Genomic DNA, 19,106 nt, shown 5'->3' on the forward strand with positions numbered 1-19,106 from the left:
CACTAACTGAAAAAAGGACAAAGAGCTGAGTAGAAGCTTAAATGATTTGTAGTTTTTTATTTTCTAAATATTATGGAAAAATAATATATCACAGAGATAAATATACTGAGACTAAAGACCATGCCTAATTCACATATGAATTTGGGCACTTCTTCCAGTAATTCCTAAACTCCAACCCCTGTGCCAGACTGAACTATATATATACTGTTCCAGGTCAGCTGTTTTCAACTGAGCATCACCTCTGAAGGATCCCTCGGAGGCCAGAGTACAAAAAATTGAGTGTGTGGGGCTTTAATGTTTTATACTGGTATAAACATATATACCTATATACATATTATACATATTGAGATATATATATACGCCAATATATGTATCATATATATGATATATATATTGGGTAGCATCCTGTAACATTCCATTTTGTTTGTTTAATCCACTGTTCAGAAAGTGTTCCAACCACCACTCTCCGTCACAGGTCATTTGGTGTCACTTACCGATATTTCAGACCATAGGCACAGGGCGCCCAGTGCCCCCAGACTCAAGTAGCTAACCCTTGCCCGGTGCTGCCAATGACCCCTCCTCACACAGCATTTACTTCACTCTACACAAGAACTGTTTTCCCTTCTGACTCCCCCAAAAGAAGTAAGAAACTTAAAGGTAGGGAACACTTGTCTCATCAGAGAAGCATCCATCACAGCCCAGCGTCTGACACAGGGAGCCCAGCGTCTGACACAGGGAGCCCAGCGTCTGACACAGGGAGCAAGGGCAAAGCCCCAGGGCTGCACGTACTACCCCCTCCAACAGTGACCGCTCTGAACAACAGCTCTTATTTACATGTACCAGGTTAATCTTGTCCTGGTACGTTTAATAAGGGACACTGAAAAGAGTTGCCTGGTTTTACAGATGTATCTCGTTAACCGAATCATGAACCTCTACTGCTTAGGGAAAGTTACTGGTTTTGGCTAGCAAACACAAATGAGTTTTGGTTCAAAAGAAAATACTAGGGCTTCCCTGGTGGCGCAGTGGTTAAGAATCCGCCTGCCAATGCAGGGGACACGGGTTCAAGCCCTGGGCTAGGAAGATTCCCACATGCCACAGAGCAACTAAGCTCGCGAGCCACAACTACTGAAGCCTGCGTGCCTAGAGCCTGTGCTCCGCAACAAGAGAAGCCACGCAATGAGAAGCCCGCGCACCACAACGAAGAGTAGCCCCTGCTCACCACAACTAGAGAAAGCCTGTGCCCAGCAACAAAGACCCAACGCAGCCAAAAATAAAATAATTTTTTTTAAAAAAAGAAAATACTAAAGTGAGATAACCAATTTATTACTTGCCTCAACTCTGCCACCAACTAGAAATATCTTTAGACCCCACCTTACTCACGAAGATGAAAAGGAGGGGGAGCTGCATAATCACCACGGTATCTTTCAGTTTAAAAACTACCAGTCTAGCATTTAAAACTATGGCTTAATACAAAAACTGTATTAAGGAAGACTTCTGAAGGATAACTTTTAAAATCCCTTTTTATATACATACGGAAAGAGCTGGGAAAGCCTGTTCATCCCTGTTCTGAATCTCATAGAGTAAACGAGATTCTTCTATAGCTTGCTTCTCTCTGCGCTCTTCTGGAGAGAGGCCGAAATAGTTAGATTCTCGAGTCGTGGCATCAAAATCCTCAGCTCTCTCACGATCAGGTTTCCTGTCAAACAAAACATTCTTGTCATGAAAAAAAAAAAAAAAAAAGACAAAATGTACTGAGTACCTAAAATAATATAAAACAACGCTTTGAGCAATTCAAATATTTGACCAGTTTAGCTACACTGTGAGATTACAAAACTTTTAGCTGCCTGATTAATAAATGTTTAGGAAACAGAAGCCCCTGGAGCATTAGGCTACATTTCAGAGTCAAGAAGACAAACTTAAAATAGGGTGGAAAGAAAAGAAAAATATAACTCACTTCCAAGTGATACAGGAAGGCATAAATGTAAGCACTGTATATTTTCTTTACGCCATATTCCAATACTTCCATAAGAATTCTCTTTCAAAGGAAAGGGAAGGTTACTAGTTTAGGCCTCAAAAGCACTCTAATTTTCTGTTCTAAGTAAAGGACAACGTTCAAAGAGACACCACGACCATCCTCCTGCTTTTTAATGACACTCCCAAGGGAGGATGAAAGGTGAAAAGAAGAAAAAAATGCACCAGGCTAGATACTAACTGCAGATAAGACTGCTGTCAAGAGGGGTGGGATAGGGAGGGTGGGAGGGAGACGCAAGAGGGAGGGGATATGGGAACAGATGTATATGTATAACTGATTCACTCTCTTATAAAGCAGAAACTAACACACACACAAAAAAAAAAGAAAAAGAAAAATTCTGAAAAATGCATCATTAAGATTGTGTGGAAATGGTGAGGTGTAATTAAAAATTTGAGAATATTTTTCACTCTCAAAAAAAAAAAAGACTGCTGTTATTTCAATAACTTTGGTCAAAGGAGACAAAAAATTCATGAATAGAGTCTAGTAGCCTATAACATAACCCTAACATTTTTATATGAATTAAAATTATTATAGGCAATATGAATACTATTTCTATACTTTGTCTAATAGTTCCACAACAGTGGGAAATGAAAACCCAAAGCCAACAGAGAAAATATACTGAAGAGATGCAGCTCCCTAAAAAGAGTGGGAAGGACACAACTGATTCCACCTGATTCTCCTACCTCTGAAATAAAGAACAGCCATTTCATGTCCTCAGTCCCACTTAAAATCACACCCTAATTCCAATGGGGCACATGTCAACCCCAGAGTTATTAGGGAAAAAGACGGGGAGCAAACCTGGACCCTCAATCTTAGACCAGTCCTTCTCAAACCCCAGTGGGCAAAGACTTCAGAGATGACTCAGCTAGTGCCAGGAGTCTCCAGAAAGTCCACACTCCCTAACCTCCGCGCTCTATCACCTGAAGCCCACATCTCACCCTCACACCACAGAGAACCTTCCTATCTGAGCCTAGCGGGAGGGGAAATATTCAGCACGGACACGTCTATCATTTTCGGCACCTGCATAATGAAAGCATACATGGCAATCCTGCTTGGTTTTTGTTACACTTTGTTTTGTTTTCTCCAAAGGAAGAGACAATATCAATGAGAAAGAAATTTAAAAAGCGAGAGGTCAAGAAGGTCTCACGCCCAACATCACTGCTCTTTTTATTCTATAATGAGAATTCCAAACTAATGTGTTAAATATTAGAAATGAAGTGAAGATAAATTCTAATGGACTTAAATCAACTGGAGTGTTAGCTATAAAATTCTAAATTTTGACTAGAATTTTTTAGAATCTTACTTTTAATATTCAACCATCAGCAGTCTCTAAATTTAACACACTAGTAAAATTCATTCTCACGCCCACAGGCTAGAAGGCTTACTAACTGCAAGTACAACTACGTTCGCACATAATCAATCACAGTGTCAAAATTCTCCAAAGCTACATGTATGTCTATGTTCTCTCCACTGCCTTCTGCCATCAAGTGTTTTATACACCAAGTAATAGGTAGCTAACACATAAATAAGAAAAGGACCACGTCCGTCTGATCATTCTAATTCCTAACAGACTGGACAAAACCCTAGAAACACACTGGATAAAAATTCAGTTTGTGGTAAACAAAAGTGTATTTAAATTAGTCATTTGGTAGTCTGTGTATGTTCTTTTTTTTTAATTTTAAGACATTCAAGAGTATCCTCTGTTCAAGAGAAAAAAAAGGCCCTTCTAGTCTATTAAAATATGAGAACTTTATTTAAAAAAAAAAAAAATCTCATTTCTGTCCATGACCTTCCTATATTGACTTCACATTTTTAGGTTTCCAAAGCTAATACTCAAAGTAAGTTAGTCCTCTTAGGTACTTTGCCTGTACTGGGTAAGATACCACTAGATGCTAGTGGAGTCTGGTCAATGTCCACACATCAGATTTCAGCCACAACTAGGTGATTTAGTGACATAAGTGCTATCTGTTGGGGGAGGCTAACCCACCGTGGGCCCCGAATGCCCCTGCACACTGTTGCTGGGCGTGCCAAGAACACACGGCCCTGATTACTCTGTACCCAGGCCATTTCTCAGGGTTGTGTATCTAGTGACCACCCTTGAGGGATGAGGGAATTCTTTCTTATGATTGATTTTTAATCATCTGTTCTCATTAGAACTTTTGGATAACTGGATTATGAATGCATATGTACTTCTTACGCACATATAAGCATCCCTTCAAGGATACACAAGAATCTGTTAACACTGGACGCCTCTGCAGAGGAAGCTAGACAACTGGGACAACAGGGATAGGAAGGAGAATTATCAGAACAAACTTTTCAGTGTTTTGGATTTTGAACAATATCAATTAATTTGCTATCCTGAACAGCTGGCTCAATTAAAAAAAAAAAACTGTAATGGATGGGAAATACTGGTATTTGTTATGAATTGAATTGCATCTCCCAAAAAAGATACGTTCGAGTCCTGACCCCTCGTATCTGTGCATGTGACTTTATAAATAGGGTCTCTGCAGAAGTCATCCCATTAAGATGGGATCATAGCGGAGGAGGGTGGGCCCTAAACCCACTGTAACTGGTTCCTTACTAGAAGAGACACAGACACCCAGGGAGAACAGCACGTGATGATGCAGGCAGAGACTGGAGTGATACATCTACAAGCCAAGGAACGCGGAGGACTGGGGACAACACCAGAAGTAGGAGAGGCCTGGAACAGACCCTCCCCTAGAACCTTCAGAGAGGGCACGGCGCTAAGACACCTGGATTTCAGACTTGCAACCTTCAGGACTGTAAGAGCGTACACTGCTGCTGCTTTAAGCCAGTCCGTGGTACTGTGCTACCACAGCCCCAGGAAACTGCACAGTATTGGTACCATGTCAGCCTAAGAACCTGCAACTCTGCCTGAAAGATGTTACGTACACTGTCTTTCATGACAAAATGTTAAGTACGTTCCCAAGAAAGGGGAATGCCCAAATGCCAAAAAGAAAGAAACGAAAAGACCAGAGCTTAGCAAGCACATAAGCAGACGCTGGAGCTGTTCAGATGATCGGGGAGGTCAAGCTTGGATGGGGAAGGTGAACCACAAGCACCCACAGGAGACGTGGCCAAGTTCACAGGAAGAGGACAGCCTCCACGTAAGACACACCTTCTCAAATAAAGCTCCTCCAAAGAACGTAAACTACTCTGTAACTGCTACTCCAAGGAAGGGCAGATTAGGGAAAAATTTAAATCCACGGCACAGGAAACTATGACCCTGACGTTCATCTGCCTCTGAATCTTCAGTCAGAATGCTGGCAATTCGTGATCACAGCAACCTGTTCAGTATTAGACACATTACAACAATCCAAACTTGTCGGAACAAAGTAAGCTGACCGTTTGGGTTGATTTAAGTTCCTAGGTAAAGGGGAATAGCCTCACCCTGCAAGGAATTCGGGCTGCAGTTTGGAATTCAGTATTTAACACATTTACAAGCTACCGGAAAACTCTTGAGGTGCCAGGTTACGATCTCAATCATTTGAAAAAAAGTTATTCAGAAACAAAGATGTCTGACCCTACCAAATTACTCTGATTGGTTTCAAGAGAGCTATACAGAACTGAAGTCCTCACGTTATTCTATCAACGATACTTTTAATGTCACGCTGTAGACAAGTGTACGCACAAAAACTGTAACTTTTTAAAAGCATGTGACACAGAAAAGTAAGAGATGCTTCTCACTTCGTTTCTAGCTCTCCTGCCTGCGGGACGGTTACCTTGCGGCCTGTGTGGGTGTCCTGCTCAGACTTCTGTGCTCACTGGAGGGCTTCTGGGACTGCGGCGCTGCAGGGTGGCCGGGGGGCGCACGCTGCCTCAGCCCCGGGGGGTGCTGCAGGCGAGGCGGCAGCATGGGCGGGGCTTTTCCTGGCTTCGCCGGGGCCTTGGGTGCTCTGTAGTCCGCGTCTGTGGCAAGAGCCAAACTGCCTCATCATCTTCCCACTATAGACACCCCCCAAGCACCGTCCCCTCCCCAGAGAAAGGGTAACCTGGCGTGCTCCTACCACAATGGACATTCTGTCCTGAAGGAGGTTTTTTCATCTTCTTCCCTGCCACCGTGTTCCAGCTCTCCGAGGAAGGCGGTCTGAGGTTCTTCGGGGAAACTCTTTAAAAGGAAGGAAAAGACTTGCAGTAATTTATCGTGCTCCTCCCCCCAAGACCATCCACTTCAGTATTCTGCATAAATATTTTACTTTCCATTTACCTAAGAATTCCCAGGTTCAGTTCTTATATTGAAAACACAGTAAAGTACAAAGCAGTCAGCGACCCAGACGTAACTCTAATCAAATAAGACAACGTAAATCAAAAGCACATGTTCTAACCTACAAGGACAGAAGACTAAAAGGCCGTAATCATTACCTAAGCAAAAGATTAGATAAAGAAGGGAAGACTATTACTCTGTGGGATGTGATGAAAGGACTGTAGCTAAGGACGGGGAAGCGAGGAGTCTTTCCTGTGTTAGAGACACACAGAGGCATCTATGTGTCTGTGAGCAACGGTGTGATGTCTGGGATTTGCTTTCAAATATTCTAATTCCACTCGCATCTTTTTTAAAGGGGTTAGGGAGAAGAGATTAGAGAAGACTGCCAAGCCTGCTGTTAGTTGTTAAAATAGGGTGATAGTTACATTGGGGTTCACTGGACTATCCTCCTCACATATGTGTATGTTTGATATTTTCCACAGTAAAGTTTAGGCGTGATTTACTACCTTTTCCTCTAATAAAGGCAGCAGCAACTGAAACAAAAGTTGCTCTAAGTAACACTGCATAATAGCAAGTATTTCACTCCTCCATCAGATAACCATTTACTGAAGACTGCACGCAAGGCAGCAATGAATGAAATTAGAAATGAATGTGGTCCCTGTCCTCCAAAGTCCCCACTTCACAGCTACAATACGGTTGATTTTCCAAATGGCCTTAGTGAAGAATGGCACATTTTAAACAGTAAGCAACAAAACAAATATTTTTTATTTAAAATACCTTAACACGGATAACACTAAATATGAACTCAAACTATTTTTCTACAAGATCTGCACAAATATATTTCTCTACACGCAGGCAATACATTTAAATGAATTTGCAAATACACAGGGACATTTAGAAATGCTCATGATTATACATTAGGCTAAGTGGAAGAGACGGTGAATGAACACCTTAGCTGAAGAGCAGTACATACTTCTTTCCAAGTTCTTCGACCAAAACTGGCCCGTTCTCAGAGTGAACCCCTTGAAAGTCTGCATTAGAAAATTTTCCATTGTGATCCAACCTAACCTGTTGAACGATTCCGCAAAGAAAAATCAGTCACCCGATTCTTTCGCATCAACCATCAGTTTTTAAACTGTTATTTCATTTTCAACTAAAGAGAAAATGAACATACACAGTTAAAAACAAAACGAAGTTCAAAAGGTACACAATAATATTGCCTCTGACCTCCCAGACCTATGTACCTCCATCCAAAATACTTTTCTTTGTTTACTCTTCCAAGTTTTTTCTAAATTGTCTTGGTTCTGAAGGCAGGGCTGTGGCACCACACAGAGCAGGATTCCAGGCCCCGCTTTTCTACTTACCAGCAATATGACCTTGGGCAAGTGACTTATCTCATGCTCCAGTGTCCTCATATGTAAGATGGGGCTATTTATAGTACCTACATCATAGGACCCATGGAGGTGGAATGAGGTACACATGATATATATAAAGGACACCAGCCTGCACACAGCAACCACTCAACAAAGGAGAACAACTAGTATTAAAATCACTATTGTCTTCTCACTTTTCCCATATTTACAATATTGCCACATGTAAATGTGACCTTTTTCTCCCTAAAAACAGATCCGTCCCCTCTTCTCTGACATACAATTGGTTATTACACAACAGCAAATCTTAACAGGACGATAAGCCTTCAGGTCTCCTCCTGCAGTCAAACGGCACACGCAGCACAGGGCGCCGCTAACCACTGCACTGGGAGCCCGAGGGACACAGCCCTGCGTGAAGCCACCTCCGCCTTTTTCATCAGTACAGTTGGCCCCCGGCATCCGCGGGGCACTGGTTCCAGAAGCCCTGGATGCTCGACTCCCTTATGTAAAGTGGCACAGTACAGTCAGCCCTCCACACCCAGACGCAGAGGAACGGCCAACTGTGGATCAAAGTCCTCAAGCCGAGCTTTCGTCCTTCAGTCACAGCAGGACACTGCTTTTCCTCTCTTCCAGAGTTTAAGAATCAAAAATATTTTTCTGAAGTTAGTTTTTATTAGAAGTTTAAACTACATTTACAAGCTTGCTTGAGTAAATAAAAGTCACCTTTGAGTCACAGCAGTTTCCGTAATAAAATTTCAATTTAATTTTATCCAAGTGAAATAGTCAAGGGGTAGAAATAGAAAGTACTCTAAAAAGGAAAAAATTAAAACAAGTACCTGCTTTACCATCTACCTTATCAACAGCATCTGCTTTACAAAAGCAACCGAAATCTCAAAGCAAATATGCTTGACTTAAAATAACAAGTAACATAATTTTAGCGACGCAGCATAAAACAAGCAATCTTCTCTTCTCTACTGAGTGGGGTTAGGGAGGGAGGGAGTGCCCTAAGCCCTGGCTTTACTCTTCTCTTTTGTTCTGTTCCAAGTTCCCCAAATCTCTATAGTAAAAGATTCCCCAATTCTGTTGTGATTACGGCACATTTCTGCCAATCGTGTAAGGAAGAACCTAAATGAATCATATCCTCTTCTTCCTCTCCTTTAAAAATACCCCCAAATCAGAACACTATTGAAAGTTCTTAAGGTAAAGTCTGTCACTGACCTCCAGAAATAATCCTGGTCCCCCAGACACTTTTCACAAACCACTTTATCACCAAGGAACAAGTGTTTCCTCCACAAGTCAAGAAGAAATGTGAGTCAATGGCTATTTTAACACAGTTTTAAAAAGGCAACACTTTTTGATGAAGACCATTTTTGATGAAAATTACCTTCCAAATAGCAATTATTATTTTTGTGTGCGTGTTGTTTTTGTTTTAGGAAGAGTAATATTTTTTCATAAAGGTTTCTCCAGTCTTGGCATTATTAACACTTGGGACTAGATGATTCTTTGCTGGGGTGCCGTCCTGTGCGTTCTAGGACGTCTGGCACCATGCCTGGCCCCCACCCACTAGATACCAGTCACACCTTCCCTGCTATAACAATAGGAACGTCTGCAGACATTGCTAAATGGGAGGTAGGGGTGCAAAATCACTCCACGTAAGAAACACTGATCTAAGTGTTTCTTAGTGAAACACAACTTTCCCCCTTAACAATCAACAGTTTTAAGCCCAAAGCAGCAGCTTATTCAAAGTAAATGGCAAAAACTTCTCTTACTGTTCACTTTCTTATCTCAATCCAACAAAAAACTGTATTATCAGAATCTTCCAGGATGCCTTCCATAAACCAAATTGACCTATAATGTCAAGTTTGAATCAATTTCAATAAATTATTTGTCAACTGTAATGAAAATATCTAAAAATCTAAAACGTTACTGTTACTTCTTTGAAGCAAGTAATATCAAAGACTGAATTATTTTAAAGATCATGTGATGGGACGCCATGGTTTTAGATATATTTGACTTTGGTAATGTATTCAAAAGCTAAATATTTATAACTATTAAAATGTACACACAATATATTCTGAAATCCCAAATTAACAACACATCCAAACCTGAGCTGTTTTCTTGATTCCTATTACAATAAATAAGATTTCAAGTAAAATCTTCTCTTCCTCTGCACAATCACTTACTTGGCATTTGTCTCCAACTTCATACTGTAAGCCAGCAGCAATGGAATAATCATGTTTTTGTTGAGCTGTAAAGAATATCAGCATTATAGTAAGTTGACATAATCATTTTCAAGGGCCTCAAAGCAAATTTATGGAAAATACACAGATTTTTTAACTCACCTTGTTTAGACTTCAGCCAAATTTCATATTCCACATTTCTATAGACTGCTGGACTGAGTGACTTAAGAACCTTTCTAGACAAAGGAAGGCTAGGAGAGTTCCCATTGCTTTTCGGGTGCTAAATAAACAAAGTCAGGAAGTCCAATCAACAGAGAAATGCTTTTAAAACATGTTTGAGATATGTATAAGAGTAAAATCAAATGAAGAAGAAAACTTGAAAAATTTAAGAGGTCACCAAAAAATGTCTTACTAGTAGATGATCCTGACTCTATTGAAAATGTACCAGAAAAGAGAAAAAAAATTAAGACTATAAATTCATATACTTTCTTATATTGAAGAGGTAGTTAAAAACCATTAAATAAAAATACCTGATCACTTGACAAAGATTTAAATCCATTCACATCATTAACAGTGGTAGTTTTACTCCTACAAAGGAAGAAATACAGCGATCATTAGGAGCACAAAAATGTTTGCATGCAGTTAACTTGTTCTAATGTCATATGAAATCCCAGTTATATTCCAAAAAGTCAAACCTATATATATTCCAAGGAGCTCAAACAAGTTTTAGTATAACTGTGCATATATACATATACATATGTATATGCATATATGTACATGTGTGTATGTGTGTATGTATACAGGTCAAAGATTTTTATCAGTAATTCTTACTGACTCGATCATCAAGAAGAGAGAAACAGAAATAAACTACGAAATTTGGGTTGGTAGAATAACTGAGTTCATAAAAACATTTAATGTAAAAATTTCCTTTCAAAATATAGATGAGGCCCCATTAAACAAAATATTACTGCTACAGTCAGGTAAGAGTAGACGCCAACTAAATAAGCAATCAGTATGTTAAATGCTGCTAAGTGCTTTTGGGGGATAAAGGTAGGAAAAAATTAGTTTTGAGACCTAGGATCAAATAATACAAAATGGGATGAAGGAAGATGTCTTTTTGAATAAAGAATTAAATGTGATGAGACAAGCAAACCATACGGCTATTTAGTATTGCAAGCAGAAGGGATAGCAAGTGCAAAGACCCAGGGGTAGGCAAGAGGCTGGACAAGTTGACGGCAAGTTGAGTGAGGGATGAGGTGAGAGGCTACTGTACTCTTCTGTCGTATAATTCCTCCTCCTTAATAAACCAATCTCTAGTCTTTAGGACAATCTCCAAATCTATAACCCTTAAATGCAGCAACATTTAAGAGACCCCAAGTATTTAGAGTCTGGACTAAAAAAGCACCCTAATTTCTAATACTTCAGGATTGATCGATATGAATGTGAAAAGATCCAGGCACAGGAGCATAGTGCCTGGATATTACACACTATGCCTATCTATCTTGCCATGATTATGTAGCATTCTTCCCTAAATGAAGCTTGCTCCTCCCTAAGCCAGACATGACACAAGTAAAAGGAAATCCTAATAATGCAAGAAAAAATTAATTACGAAGGCTTCCATGTTCCAAGGGCTTCAATACTATAGTATAAAAAGGAAAACTGATCATTACGATGAGCACACCATCCCTGGGAAACTTCTCCAGCTTACTAGCCTCTACACCACACTTTGCCTACTTCACCTGCCAGCTGCCATCCCAGACCCAGCTGTTGCTAAAACTGCAGCAGCAACCAAAGGGCATCTGCTGGAAGTCCCCACACACCAAGTAAAGTTAATAAGCTACAACAAGCTAGTTATTCATTCTCCCTCAAAATTCCCCTATGCTCAATGACATGCCTTAATCATACTAGGCACCTGGAGAAAACCAGGCAGCAGAATTTCCATCTGTGCAAAGTTAATTAGTCTATTCTAGGATTAAATTTACAATGGGAGACCCAGATTTTAATCTGACATTTCTTTCTTATGTAAAAATGGTAGTCAACCAAATTTTCGATCAGGATCTCCAATTTAATTCAAGAAATGCTAGGAATTACAAATAGAGATATATTTAAGTGTTTAATAAAGAATTAGATATCCTGAGGCTTAATTTCATTTTTCTCTAGTTTCACAGTATGTGACGCCAAGAAGGGTACTTTCATACTCTCATACAAAAGGAATGATATACTTTTAGCTTCACCAAGAATGAAATAGGTCGGTTCTTATAAAATACAGAGTAAGCTTCTTAACGTCACTGATAAAAACTAATTTACGTTGGATACTATACCTAGGAACTAGGCTGTGCATTCTACATGTTGTCTCATTTAATTCTTATAAATTCTCCACTTTAAAGAAAACTAATATATCCTCATTTTATACCTATAGAATTGAGGCTTCTCAGTGAATTTAAGTAACTTGCCCCAAGTTCAGTTAGTTGGCAGGAAGCCAGGAATGAAACCAGGTTAGGATGTCCACAGCCCAAGCTCTTAACCACTACCCTATATATCTTAAGTGAAAAAGAAAAATAAGCTGCAGACTCTAAGTTAAAAGGTGTTTATTCGCAACATAAACAAAGGCATTATCCAGAGCTGTTCACATACTTATACCCCAACTTGGGATTTTTATTATATAAAAAGAAAAGGAGGCAGCATTATCTAAGAAAGAAAACAATAAAAGAAAGTCAAGGAAATCAAAATGGCTGTTTTCATCACTGGATATGTAAGCAATTGACAGGTTAACCTTAAAATTTTAGAATATACACACATATAGGCAGGACCAGATCTATTTCAGAGATATGTGCATCACGATTACACAGAAATAGATGCTTAGCAAAAATAAACAAAGAAACAAACAAAATCAACTTTCAAAAGGAACAGTCCTATAACAGAAATGAGATAAAATTAGTGGCAGGAAAAAAGAAACTTACTGCATAAGTTTCTGTATTGCTGTATTTTAGGAATACCATAATACCTCAATATGTGAGGCTACTCCACGCAGAAACATTTACTGAACTGTTTCTTTGTATGGCACTACAAGGATATTTCAGGACTGAAATTCACTCTTACTTGCAACTGTCATCCTCTGAATCTGATATTTCACTGTTGTTTTCATCAGCTACTTCAGAGGTGTCTAGTCCCATCAAGATTTTACTAACATCAGTTTTAAATACCTTCTCATACAACAATTCATAAAGCAGAGCTGCAATTAACAAAAGAGAGATGTTACACAATATTAACTCACTTTACGTTTTAACATTAACATTGAGATTGCCCGGGCTTCCAAATCCTAACTAAATACCTGTAACACCTTACGAGCAATAACACAATTTAATCAGAAAGTTACCTAGATAGAGAGGAACTAGATTTCTGTCTTTGCAGTTAATTAGTTCAAAAATCATTATATAATATACTGACATTTTAAAAACTAACACAAAAAGGTATCACAACTTTGAACCAAGTATGATAAAATTAAACGTGCACAGTGAGCAATGACTACATCCCACACTCTGTGCTAAGCCTTTACGTACCACCTTCATATTTAATGCCAGCACAGTGAAGTGTTCTTATTCTAACTGTACACATGAAGAAACTGAGAACTAGAGATGTCACACAACCTGCCCAACCTAAAGAGGCTTGGATGGAAAACATAAGGAACATTAAGATTGCTAGAAAGAAGATAACTTTTCATGATGGACTAAAAAGAAACCATTGTAAAATGTATTCTCAGCAGCCACTGAAGCATATTTAGACAACTTCTTTGCTTTAAAAAAAGAAGAAAAAAAAACAACTCCAGAAAACATAGAAATATATATTACCAAACATTCAAAACCTACACATGGGAATTCAGGACTCTGCCTTGGTTTAATTACAGTGAACCTTACCCAAACAAGTCCACGAAGAATTCATCGACAATGGTGCCCACCCCCTAAACGAGTCCCCAAGAGACCCCCTTTCTCACAGACCACCTTGCATCCATCCCAATATCATCCGAACCACAGGTTCTGAGAAGTACAGGAAAGGTAGGTGCCATGAGCTGTCCTTCCCAAAGCTGAAATGTCCAGATTTTGACTAGCTGGGACAGGCGGAGGACACAGCCCAGGATACAGACAGCTAGACTCCCATATCTCAAATAGATCAACTTAAAATTTTACATTACACATGTCTTTACTGGTCACCCCCAGCTAAAGAACAGAGGAAAAATGTCCATCACATGCCCAGCACCACTGCTTTGTATGAGTCATGTGCACTTTGTCATAAGAGATGATAAAGGAGATAAAGTAAGAAGGCAGGAAGGCGCTACCACAGCAGTAATGCTCAACTGGGGAAGGAAGGGGTATTTTATCCTCCCAGGAAATACTTGGCAAAATCCGGAGACATTTTTGGTTGTCACATGGGAGAGAGAGCGCTACTGGCATCTACAGAGTAGATACTACTAAACATCCTACAATGCACAAAACAAAGAATTATCCGGCCCAAAATATTAAGAGTGCCAAGGTCGGGCTTCCCTGGTGGCGCAGTGGTTGAGAGTCCGCCTGCCGATGCAGGGGACACGGGTTCGTGCCCCGGTCCGGGAAGATCCCACGTGCCGCGGAGCGGCTGGGCCCGTGAGCCATGGCCGCTGAGCCTGCACGTCCGGAGCCTGTGCTCCGCAGCGGGAGAGGCCACAACAGTGAGAGGCCCGCGTACCGCAAAAAAAAAAAAAAAAAAGAGTGCCAAGGTCAAGAAACCCAGGTCTAGAGCCAAATACGATCAAATACCTTATTTCCTCTGTCATTTAGATTTTCAAGCTATACACTAACAGCTTTAAAAACACATACAAATCCTTATTACTGAAATTAATTACTGCAAGAAAAAATAACTGTATTTATAAGCCAAACTCTAATCTATACTAGTGCCTTTTTTTTCCTACTGAAATAAGTTTTTATTAAAGTATTAACATTTTTGGTAACCTAAGGATCTCAGAAATATATTTTTACAATAAAACAGTGTATTTGCCCTGACTTGTTTGCATTAAGACTATAATGCTTAGGAAGAAAATTTCCTATATAAGCACAAGGGTGATTACTTACACTGACACATAGCAGAGCTCTCTTTATACTTTATCGGATAGACAATATCATAATGATTGCCATTTGAAAAACACAGTAATACCTGAAAGGGAAAAATAAAATACATTTTTTAGCCCTTCATATATGACATTTACATAATAACTTACATCTCTAATATCTCTGAATTACTAGTAAATAAATTTCCTAGTAGGAAGTGAATATTTTAGAAGTAACCTAAAGCTCCAATGTGGTCAACTATGATGCATCCATATGCTGAAATGTTACACAGCCAATGAATCAAAAGTTCGTAATAACTTGGGGAAATGCTTATGGGATCAAAAAATCACACACAGTATATGAAAACAACGTGATTTCAACTACCTAAAGATGAGGGTTAAAAGACTGTAAGAAAATATTCTAAAACCTTACTTTAATGATGCTTACCTCTAAGAAGCAGAATCAAAGGTAAATTTTTTCTGCTTTACAGTTTTAAGTACCTTCTAAATAGTCAATCACTTATGTGCATTGTATGTGTATATGTAAGTCTTATGTGTATTAGCTATGTGTATTAGCATAAGTCAATCACTTATGCTAAGAGAAATACACACTGATTTTGCTTAGATTACGTCATATTCCAAAAATTATACTGGAGAGGCCAGATCCAGAGCCAAGCACCTTGGAAACGTGCAAGTCCTTATAAAGGTCTATTTCACTCAGTTCCCTGCCCCCTTACCACCATTTGCATGGTGATAAGACACTTCAACTTGGCCTGGATGATACCAAAACAAAGTTCTCTAATAATGAATCATGTTTTTGTCCCCTTTCTAGGTTTCACATCATTTTTCAGTTGTTACTGCTTTGTGACTAAATAATGGCACCTTAGCCAGTAAATTATCTTTACAATGGGAAATACATCACAATTACCAAAGTATTTGTGGATGCAATCGCAGAACCCATTTTCACAAGTTATTTTTCTATTTAATGTTTATATTGATGTAAAACAGTAATAGTCTAATTAATCACATACACTGGTATCTCAATTTTTTTCTCTAGTAAAATGTTATGATAGAGTTCAACATAAGTGATTTGTGGGAAAAAACAAATACAAAATAATGTAACTCATGGATGATTAATAGGAACTTAAAAAAACTCAAAAAGTCACTTAAATAGGCAGTCAAGACGGCAACTGAGTGGTTCTTTACTTAAATCCTTTAGAAACACTTAGAAAAATTCTTACCTTTTCAGGAAAATTATTTTCAGTTACTTGTGAAGGAGAAACATTTGGTTCCCGGTAAATTATAAAATCTTTCCTGAAAATAACATGTAGAAATTACTTCTGATGGAATATATTTCATGAATTGAGATTTAATCACTCATTCATTCATTCACTCAAGAGCCCAGTATACACCAAGCAATATTCTAGGCACTGGAAACAGAGCAGTGAACAAAAGATAGTAATGGAATAACTAAGCTGTAACATACTTATATAAAAGTATCCTCGTAAAAAAATAAAATTTTAAATGTAATTTGCATATATGTAACTTCAGATATAATTCTAAAAGTAGACCTCAAAACCAGAGGAATTGTGAAGGTGATATTTATAAGGACATTTCAAAAAGAAAAAAGAGAGCATTCACCTGCTCCGCTAATGGGCAAAAGTTGTAAAATTGACAATAGTGTTTTGCCTTTGTTCTAGTGGCCATTCAACGCTACCAGCCTTCAGAGTAGGAAATCATTTCTCTAGAAGGCTGATGATAAGTGATATAGTTTATAGGCCTGGAAAAATTTTTAGATTCCATTCCAAAAATATCTGGAAAATTAAAATCTCTATACATTGATACCTAAATGTCAAAATCTAACTGATGCAATTAAAAAAGCAAAACATTAGAAAAGATGCTTTTACAGCCAAGGCATAAAACTGCTTTGCTATTTTAACAACTTGACTACAATGGCATTTACATTTACAATTTCCCACTGACTTTATTTTTGTTTACCTACATTATTACAGTGCTCACCTGTACATAAGAGAAAGGGCACTTATTTCCACTTGTCCAACCCATTCCTGTATTGAACAAAAAAAGTTGGCACATAAATGTCTCCTACTTTTTAACAATACCTTAATACATATCTTTATACGATATACCTAATTAGCTAGAAAAGCTCATTAATATTGTTAGTATTGTGAATACTATAAAAACATTTCTATAAAACAGGCTATAATAACATATACTAAAAAGCAGCCCAAGTTTCTGTCGCAAAAATCCTTAGTAACAGAGCTAGAATAAGAGTTCCTATTGATGCGGCAAGATGACGGAGTAGTATCTCTAAGTTGAGACCCTGTTAAGGCAAAGACTCTGCCCTCCAACCTAGCACCCAGAACAGAGCCTAGCACAGGATACGTGCCCAGAAAACGGGATGTGGACCCGAAGCAGAACTCAAGAATCAGGAAGGATGAAAAAGGGCAGGTCCCTTCCCTTCAGGAGGATGGAAGGTACCAAGAAAGCAGTGTCCCAGCCATCACTTTAACATGTGGTAGAAGTTCTAGTACTAAAGGAGTCGCTTTTAAGTCCTTAAGCTTTTCAGAAGGAAAGGGCCAGTATATATCAAAAATTTAAATATCCATATACTCTTTGACCCAGCAATTCAACTTGTATAAATCTATCCTAGGGAGTTCCCTGGCGGTCCAGTGGTTAAGACTCCGCGCTTCCACTGCAGGGGGCCACAGGTTCGATCCCTGGCCGAGGAACTAAGATCCTGCATGCTGTACGGTGCAGCCAAAAAGAAAAAAAAAAAAAAAACTATCCTAAAGAAATATTTCATATGTCCACAAAAGTGTATATAAACAAAGATGTCCACTATAGCTATTTGTAATAGTTTAAAAAAATTTTTAAAGATAGCCCCAAGATTCCACTAATAGATAAGGAATAATTAAATAATTTTGTGGTTCATCCAAACTATGTATGGAAACATCATGCAATCATCAAAAGAATGATGAACTGACTTGGAAAGATCACTCAGACTATCATGTGTAAAAAGTAAGTTGGTGAAATAATCCTATTGTGCAAAACAAGAAATACATATATTCATAGAAAGAGGTCTGGAAGGATATACCTAAGTTGACAGTGGAGACAGGAAATTCAAGATGAGGGAAATGTAAAGATTTTCACTCTTCATTCTGTATTAAATCTTTCACCATGAGAATGTATTCCTAAACTACTTGTGAAATTAGTAAAGACTTAATACCAAGAGTTACTAAAAATAATGAGCTATGGTAAATGAATGCTGCTACTTTCTCCTTCAAAGAAAACAAATTTGAGATACGGAAAGATTTTAAGAGGATGGTTTGATCTCTCAGAAAAGAATCATCTTTCCCCCAAAGACTCTGCACTTCAATAGTTCTCAAAAGTTGGCTCTGTTTTTCAAAATGAAATGGGTGCCATATATTATAATAGACTTCTTAAAATAGGCCTCTGCCTAACAATCCCAGCTTCTCATAAACTGCTACAAAAGACACCCTCTGGTATAGAGGAAATCCTTCCCTGAAACCAGTCTGCTTAGATCATAAACACAGGCTATATCCACTTTATGCAGAATCCATAGATCCACTTTAGAAAATGGAAAATTATTCTACTAGTGTCAACAAAATACCACCTCTCAAATAATGTATCATTTTATAAATATTTAATCTTCAGAATAAATTCTGTTGTAGTCTGGTTAAGTACACATATCTATCATATGCGATATATGATGTATCTTCTTGTCTATCGTATCTTCTTCTCTAACCAGGGTCAATTTTTAATTATTAAAAAAAATCTATGTTCTATCAGTATCTTCTACCTTAAGGCCATAATTTTATTTACTCAGCACTCTGTATGATGTTTAATCTACTTCCTCACTGTGGGTAAGAGCACAGTGTGTCTACAAAATCTACTTTAACTAAAGAACTATACTATATCAAAAAAACGCATCTAAATGTTCTTCAATAGTCATCAAAGCAAACTTTTGTTCCTCAAAAGACACTATTAAGAACACTAAAAGACAAGATACAAACTGGAAGAAAATACTGAAGAATATATATCCAGTACAGAATTTACACTCAATATAAAGTACTCTTATAATTCAATAAAACCAACGTAATAAAAAAAAAGACAAAACCTATGAATAGACATTTCACCAACAAAGATATATGGATGGCAAATAAACACATGAAAAGATTCT

The 19,106-nt window shown here is 38.3% G+C and overlaps 1 protein-coding gene across 2 annotated transcripts in view; it reads right to left on the reverse strand.

Annotated features, from left to right (window-relative positions):
- Positions 1-19,106, reverse strand: part of OTUD4 (OTU deubiquitinase 4) — a 41,267-nt gene that overhangs the window by 11,363 nt on the left and 10,798 nt on the right. For both annotated transcript variants that reach the window (XM_060115865.1, XM_060115856.1), the window contains exons 4-14: positions 16,904-16,950; positions 16,126-16,198; positions 14,910-14,991; positions 12,907-13,039; positions 10,338-10,395; positions 9,970-10,087; positions 9,811-9,875; positions 7,231-7,325; positions 6,061-6,161; positions 5,776-5,962; positions 1,534-1,696 (exon numbers count right to left, since the gene is read on the reverse strand). In XM_060115865.1, the coding sequence (XP_059971848.1) occupies positions 1,534-1,696; positions 5,776-5,962; positions 6,061-6,161; positions 7,231-7,325; positions 9,811-9,875; positions 9,970-10,087; positions 10,338-10,395; positions 12,907-13,039; positions 14,910-14,991; positions 16,126-16,198; positions 16,904-16,950 (1,122 nt within the window). The remainder of the gene's footprint in view (positions 1-1,533; positions 1,697-5,775; positions 5,963-6,060; positions 6,162-7,230; positions 7,326-9,810; positions 9,876-9,969; positions 10,088-10,337; positions 10,396-12,906; positions 13,040-14,909; positions 14,992-16,125; positions 16,199-16,903; positions 16,951-19,106) is intronic.

This window comes from Mesoplodon densirostris, chromosome 1 (genome assembly GCF_025265405.1).
Source record: "Mesoplodon densirostris isolate mMesDen1 chromosome 1, mMesDen1 primary haplotype, whole genome shotgun sequence".
Taxonomy (NCBI): Eukaryota; Metazoa; Chordata; class Mammalia; order Artiodactyla; family Ziphiidae; genus Mesoplodon; species Mesoplodon densirostris.